The following is an 8177-nucleotide window of genomic DNA, read 5'->3' on the forward strand; positions in this document are numbered from 1 at the left end:
AAGGTGGAAAGTTATAAAAACAATTATAATACAAAAGTTTAAATACTAATTCTCAACAGTCCAACCTTCACCCATTCAACTCTCATCACAAATGGCCCTGCGGTTCAAACATTTCTTCAACAGAAAGTGAAATCATGTGGGCTTACTAAGTACTCTTCTGTGCCATAGAGAGAAACAAATTGTTCGTCATCTTCAAGTTCTCTTGCAGCACCAAAGTCTGTAAGTTTGTAAACAGACTGACCATCTTCACCTATAACACGCATTATATTGCCTGGTTTGATATCACGGTGCACTATTCCATTCTCCCGGAGGTGGTTCATCCCAGCCACTTCAATTAAAAAAAACCAAAACACAACAGAATTTACATATACACCTTGACACAGGCGGCACAAGCACTGAATTGTAACTGAGACTAGGAAGACATATGTGTTTGCTTTCTCCCTGGGAAATGGGAATGAGAAGGGACACTCAGTTAACAAAAAGACCAGGACCAGAGAATATTCTAAGTGGTTTTGCCCTTTTTTCTTTCAGACAGATAAATGACAGTATTTCTGGCTCTCAGCAACACCTTTCACATAAGTAATTGGGGAAAATTTTGTAACAGGAAGGCATGGGTAAACCTCATTATTTTTCTACTTTACTCTTCTGAGATTAGTTATTAGTGAGAATTAGTCCAACATGTGACAAATAATCTTGAAACAAACAAAAAAGAATTATAGCAATACTTTAAACAGAAATGGCTTCTTAATGCATCTATCTATACCAATATAGACATAATTAAAAGATGTGACTCCATACGACCGTACTAATTTGTTCTATTAGTTGACAGTCATTCAAATTTATCATCTCTTACTGTTTTAAGATAAATAAAACAAGTATGAGTTTGTTTCAGTCAACAAATTAGACTAAAGAACAAAGTCTACGTACCCACATCTCTCAAAACAATTAAGAACTCAGACTCCGGCAAACCAAAGGCATTAGACGGCTCCTCTAAAACTGTATATAAACTCCCACATGGGCAAAATTCCATAACTAGTACTTTGTGTCTAGTCGTTGTCTGGAAAAAAAGATAAGTCTGTGACTATTGTGAAAACGATGTCAGAAATTACATATAACCTCAGGATCTTACTTAAAAAAAAAAAAAAAATCTGCGGCTAGATCATAAATCCTATTCTGGTGATCTTCCAAAGAACTGCAGGTGAATTTTTCTATTTTGATGTATTCTAATTTGGAAAGGGAGGGAAAAATTAAGAAAACCTCAAGTTCTAGGCACTTAAGGTGGTTGACACCAGCATTGATAGATGGACAAATAAGAAATTACAGCAAATGAAATTACAGCACACACAAGAGCAGAGAGCAGCAATTGTCCTTCATTCCTCTTTACTAATCTCAGCATCTAGGTGATTCCAACTCATCAGTCTCCGTTTCAGCACAACTACTGCAATTCATACTAGCATACAGTTCTATATGTCCTACGTAATTAGTTTAGTTGGTTACAAAGCAAAAGCATTAAATTGTCAGGATTACTGAAGCACTTCCAACTATCAGTATATATTAAGTATTCATACATGCAGATAGCTTAAAAATCATAACTCAAGATAAAGCTTAGGACAGTGGCTTCTAAAGATGGCTTTGAAGAATCATAACTTATGCCCGAACACTGAAAGCAAGCATAGTCTGTCAACAACAACAACAAAACAAACCAAAAAAAGATGTTGGTTGGGTCATAGTATTTATATTATTATATATGTTACCATTCTTTAAAAAATGTAACTTTATCCTCTATAGTCAAGAATAAAGCAAAAAGACAGTTACTGTACTATGCTACACATTGCTACCATGCATCTCTGATCATAACTACAACAATTCATTACCTCTTCTTCTATGGCAAACAATTTGACAATGTTCTTATGATTTAGTTTCTTCAATACTTCAAATTCTCGCATCTGAACATCCACAGGACGAAGGAAACTTATACTGTTAAATACTTTGACAGCATATAAATCCCCAGTTTTCTGTTCAAAACAAACAAATTACTAATCAAACAGAAGCTTAAGATTGCAAAGGTACACAAACCCACTATCCAAGCATTTTGAGATCTTCTCTTGTACATATGAGCATACCCGGATCAGAAACAGTTCAAAATAGTATTTTGTGTTAAGGTGGAAATTAGGATTCTGCTAAAATATTTACGTATGTACTGGTTTAGTTTAATATAGACTAGAAGCAAACAGACTAGCAGAATGGAAATTCAACATTAGCCCACAAAATCTAAGTGCTTTTAAAAAAAAGAATAGTTAGCATAAGAAAGGCTACGAAAATGAACCATAAACTTAGCTGAAAATTTCTGCAAGACGTAAGCCACTTGCACACATCAGTAAGTGAGGTGCATGTACTACAGTTGAGAATCCTGGCTTGCTTAAATTAAGAGACAACTTTTGGAAGCTGAATTTTGTTCTCTTTTTCTTTATTGTTTTTTTATACTGTTTTTTTTTTTTTTTTCAAAAGAAAGCAGTGTTGAGCACTACATACCACTCATGCAAAATACTGAAGCAATTCAAACCCACATAATAAGTGACAGGAGCACTGTCATGAGCTTTATCAGAGACTTAAGTTCTCAGGTGGGGCTAAGCCCTAATATGCTCAGGCACCCACAACACCAGCTGACAGTGCAACTCCTCTACCTCTTAGGGCAAACCAGTCTTGTGTGTGACCTTTCTAAGAACAAAGCCTTCTTGTGCTTAGACTAGGTGTGTCGAACAGCACACTTACATGCACTACCAGTACCCTGGTAAAAGTTTTCTCCTGTGGACAACGAGCTGCAGGTCATGCACTCAGATTAGTGAGGATGATGAGAGATGCAGCCATGAAATCAGAAGCTTTACAGGGGAATCGTTCTGTGCTGAAATTCACTCACCCAGAAAAGCACATTAACTGCTAAATTATTGCTTAGTGTTGCTTCACAGTTAAATGTAGAACACAGAAAACACTATACCTTGTATATAACCATATTGATTCACACAGACTGTCATTACTATAAAGGAACATTACCTTCACAACTAGGCTTATCTTCATTTTGTGAGACATGCCGTGAAATTCATAGAAATAGAATGGTCTACACAAGCAGGGTCATTTTAGCTCCTCACCCAGGTTGCAACATACACATCAGTGTATCAATTACACAGCAAAACTGCTCAGAGATGTACAGTTCTGTACTGATTACTCAAGGCAGGTGTCCTAGACATGTATGAAGCATTGGCTTACAAAGACTAACAGCGACTTCACCCAATAAGACAATATGTTAAGATTATTTCCCTTACAGTACAAATATCATAAAAATCACAAAAAATGGGCTTTAAAAGAACAGCGGAAAACTACAAAAAGAGAATTTAACAAAGACAAAAATAACATATCATGTAATAAAACCTGCTGATGAGACTTACTCTTATTTAAATTCTTAAGCAAGGAGCATTTTTTTCCATAAAACCGAAGAATGGAGGAATGAAGAATTAATAACAGTTAATATTTTACAAGGACAAATATTACAATATTAAAAACAAATCCTCTGAATTGTATAGAACTCTAATTTAATGGATGATTATTAAAGATTAAAAACTAAGTATTAATAGTTACAAAGATGTATTTACTTTAGGCCTAAATCTTGAACAGTTTTTTGCTGATTTCATGACACTACTCACATATGAAAAAATTTCAGTTTTACATGTTACTCAGATTAGTAATTCCTCACAAACCTTATGTCGTCCCCGGAAAACATTTGCAGTAGCTCCCTGTCCTAGAATGTCAGACAACAGCCAGAGGTAATTCGAAGTGCTCTGCATCTTTGCTCTTTGATTAGACAGTTTTATTTTTCACCTTAAAAACAAAGATTAAATATACTGAATTATAATTAGTAAAATACATGAAAGAGACTTATTTTAATTGGAAAAAAACCCCACCATAACTCCAAAGACATACAGAAATAATTAAGAACAATGAAGTAGAGGAATAAGAGGTGAAACAAAGAAACAAAACCAAGCTCAACAATCAAAACTAATGCCATAGACACAACACTTCTCTGCATTTAGGGTCTTTACTACCCAAACTTTTATTTGAAAAATCAACTGGAAAAGTGAAAGATTTGTAATCCCTTTTCAGTTGTACACCCGTGTTTAAATGATACAGTAACAAAAACTATAGGAAAGAGTTAAAACCACCTAAAAATAACCAAGACCTGCAATCAAATTCCATTATTTGGTATATATGCCAAAAAACAGACATTAAAGATAATGGCAGATATGTATACAGATCTTTTAGACCACTTTGGCTATGGAAGTTGCACTTCAGTACAACTGTAAAGGAACTGGACTAAGTACTTACAAAAACCTATTTTTACATGAGCTAGATAAAAGTCAAATGTAACACAAGTATTTTCAGCTACTACTTACTACTGGAAGAAATTAAGGGACATTTCTCTCATTTCTAGAATTTCACATTTGGTATGTCACATCTTTTCTAGAGGGACAGCCTGGCTTCCCTACCACCCTTCCTGAAAAGTAAACTGTCAGATACTCAGGTCTTCATAGATTCAAAAGAAAGGAAGTTTGATTAAATCAAAATTATTTAAAAAACCCCACATTAGAACTGACAGATTTTCCCCCTTACCAAAGAGCAGGAGCTGTAGGTGAATACCCTTACATTTTTGGTTTAAAGAACTGATTTTGCCATTAAATCTAGTGAAAGGCTCTGAGATCAAAGATGTAGTTTCTTGGATCTAAAGAATATTAAGAGCAAAGTGGCAACTGGACCAGGGGAAGGTCCAACAGCAGCAGCCTTTCCTCATAGCCTGGCAGGGGTCCCTGCATTCGCCTGTGTTAACTGGCAAGAAACAACTAACTGATACTCAAAAGAAACAAACAGGCCTTTCCTGTAAGTACTGGAAGAAGAGGTATGACAGAATTTCCTGTGCTTGTTTATTACGAGAAGGTGGTTGCCACTTTTTGAGATCTCCCTGGAGCACAAGGTGACACCACCAGAAGCCTTGCAGTGTGCACCACAGGAGAGTGGAGGAAGCCTCACACCGGCCTCCGCAGCACCAATGGCCCATCCCACCCCAGTAGGCAGCTGAAGCACCCGCCGTTGCACTGCTCCTGGCCCTACCCACGCCGCAGAGACAGAAACTCTCTCATGAACACATTTCTCTATGCGTAGCGACTGCGGATTTCATACTTTCGATTTAGCTACTGGCTCACACCAGATGGGAGTTTCTAGCAAAGCTGTCCCAAAACATCCAAGCAATGACACGTAGTATACAGAAGGCAACAACAAAATGCGAAGACCTGACATTAGTCTCAACTATATTGAGTCACGCTGCAACACCATTTGTAAAATCTAGGCAAAGTTCTTAATGGCGAGAGAAGGGAAGAAAGGTTTTATCTCAAATCTGAACTAAAATAACCCACCAGCACGCTTCAAAATCCTTACAATTCTCAGCTAACTCCAACAAGAGAATTTGCAGCAGTAGAGTAAGATAACTTCTCCCAGCATTGTTGTAGATGCCAAAGAGCTATCTATGATGCAGACATAGAAAGTAAGGAAGAAGTCTGTACGGAAATAATACATAGGTCACTCTATAAACCATTTGTAAAATTTCCAAATTAAAAAATTCCTCATAATTCAAATCCTGCTTGTAACACGCCAGCTGGCACATTACCAGTAAACATGTATTTTCTAATTTATTTCAAAGCAACATTCATTAGACTCATACCAAGACACAGAAACATGATGAATCCTTTCTAAGCAGACAGCAAGCATGCAGAAGGAATAAGTAAACACAGAGTTTCTTCTCTGATGTCTATTCAAATACTAAAAATTTTAGCAGCCCATTAGAGACTGAATTACTATGTTGCCTGAAGTGATAAAGATGAGGCAGTCTATGTATGAGATCATCTCTTTTCCTTTACCTTCTTACTTTCTAATTAAATTTGCATTGAAGGTCAGTGGGTGGAAACAAAACAAAAGTCTTTAACAGATGAGCTTGAATATCATTCAATGGATTTTAAAAAAAACCCCAAGAAGTCACTAACGGGTTCTCAAGGTATGGGTTTTTTCACTCATAAAACTACAGATATAATTATGCCAGTATTAATCCCAGGGTACATATCCAGCACCAAACCAAAGTCAGTGTGGCACTATAACACTTTTTTTGTCAAAGTAGTATTTTTATAATAACAAAATATATACCCTAGCAGAGGCCACTTTTAAGGCATAAAGTCTCATTCACCTTTAATTTTAATCGTCAGATTATAATTTGATTCAATAATTTATATAACATGTTAGACCTCTCTACCTTTCCTTTATCAGGCAGATTCAGAACTGATCTTTGCTAAACACTCAGCATGCCAAGTTTTCTTTTTGTATCTTCCATTACCTTCCTAAATCAATTCACTAAGAGTTTCATATTAAAAAAATATGTATCTCTAACTGTACAATTGGTCCTGTCACTAGATTTAATGCTGAACTTTCTATTTCTTCACATCTCATTTATGGTCATTATGTCAGATATCAGGCGATCATGAAGTTCCTTACGTGTATCTAAATGTATTTCTCCTACCAGCAATTTGATTTATTGTCCCCTATGACTCATGAGCATTTCAAAGGCTTGGAGGCTGCTTTTCTGTGGGTTTTAAAAAATATTTTCTGTTTCTGGTGATGCTGCTACTTACTTGTCAGCAGGGAGGATTGTAATAGAAAAAGACTGCATTGCTAATGAGATTTATTTTTTAAACTCCCGATGCTTTGAAGCAGGAGTACTGTCTGCTTCTAATACGAAGAAGTTTGCTGTTACCTCAGGCACGTGGAATACGCACACAAAGCAGATACTTCCCCTTCTAACATCTGCAATGTACAATCACCAGACAAGTAGGGACCGATGAGGAAGTTAAAGTGAAGGCTCTTTCTGTCTACAGCCAAGATGCTATACACCGCCAAAGCCGACAGGCAAGGTGCTGAGGTTCCAAATAAATGTTACATTAGCATTAGACAGTCTGGTAAACAAGAAGGTTTTATATTTTTCTGTATGCCCTCTTTTAATGCCTAGAAAATAAGTTCCTCCCCCCAAAATCCCTGCTTCCTACCACTGCTTTCTTCACCTAACCTCCTTCCAGGAGCTTCCAGTCCAATAGCTAGTATCAGAATTATCAAAACACCCTGCCCTGGGCCACACAAGGTGCTTGCCTGAACCCATACAAAGCAGAACACGCACCCAAAGGCCCACAAAACAAAGGGCAAGCCTGGCTCCAGCGCTTCTCATCACCACTGCTCGTGGCGTTTCCACTCCATAACGGGCCAAGTGGGCTCGGCTCCTGTCAGGGACGGCAGCGGCTGGGAAGCTATGGAGGGCCACGGCCTTGCCTGAGCGGCCCCGCCAGCCCCACGTTCGGAGGGCAGTGCCGGAGCTCATCGCCACAACAGGACATCCTCCAGAGGTAAAACTTTAACAACTTCTATAACCACGAAGGCGATGCCGCTACCTGAGGAAAGCTTTATACAAGCCACCGGCAAACACACGCTTCGCTTTTTTTTTTTTTCCTCTTCTAATTATTAAAGTAATTTTGACGGGTCGCATCAACAACGGCCTGCGACATTTACGGGGATAAAAGTCATCGAGAGCGGGGCAGGGGGAGAGCCCGGGTACACCGCAGAGGCCACAGGCCGGCCACCGCCTCACCCACCCCGGCCGGGGGTCGCTCCAGGGGGCAGCCGGCACAGCCGGGCCCGCTGCTGCCTCGGGGAGGCTCCGTCGCCCGCCACCCTCCTCGGGAGGCGGCAGCTCCCGGGAAGGCCCCGCTGCCGCCCCGGGAAACCGAAACCGCCTCGCTCCGGCGGCGGCGCGAAGAGGGAGCGACTTCCTCCGCGCCGCCAGCGCCCACCTCGGCTCGGCTGGACACGGCGGCCCCCCGCCCCGCCCTGCCTGCCCACCGACCCCGGCCCCACGCACCGAGCCGCCTCTCGCCCTGCCTGCCCAGCGCCGCGGACGCTTCCGGCTTCCTGCCGGGGAGGCGGGGCGGCAGAAGCACCGCCCCGGCCCTTCCCCGCCCGGGGCGGCGCGGCCGGAGCCTGAGGGCCGAGGGGCGCCCGGGCCGGAGTCGCGGCCGCCCACTCTGCGCGGCGTGAGGGAG

The 8177-nt window shown here is 40.3% G+C and overlaps 1 protein-coding gene across 1 annotated transcript in view; it reads right to left on the reverse strand.

Moving 5' to 3' along the window:
• Positions 1-8084, reverse strand: part of TBK1 (TANK binding kinase 1) — a 32236-nt gene extending 24152 nt beyond the window's left edge. Inside the window, exons 1-5 of the mRNA XM_074902955.1 lie at positions 7997-8084; positions 3753-3873; positions 1875-2015; positions 928-1057; positions 147-328 (exon numbers count right to left, since the gene is read on the reverse strand). Coding sequence (XP_074759056.1) covers positions 147-328; positions 928-1057; positions 1875-2015; positions 3753-3839 — 540 coding nt within the window. The 5' untranslated portion in view covers positions 3840-3873; positions 7997-8084. The remainder of the gene's footprint in view (positions 1-146; positions 329-927; positions 1058-1874; positions 2016-3752; positions 3874-7996) is intronic.
• Positions 8085-8177: the final 93 nt, after the last annotated feature.

This window comes from Athene noctua, chromosome 3 (assembly GCF_965140245.1).
Source record: "Athene noctua chromosome 3, bAthNoc1.hap1.1, whole genome shotgun sequence".
NCBI classification, from domain to species: domain Eukaryota; kingdom Metazoa; phylum Chordata; class Aves; order Strigiformes; family Strigidae; genus Athene; species Athene noctua.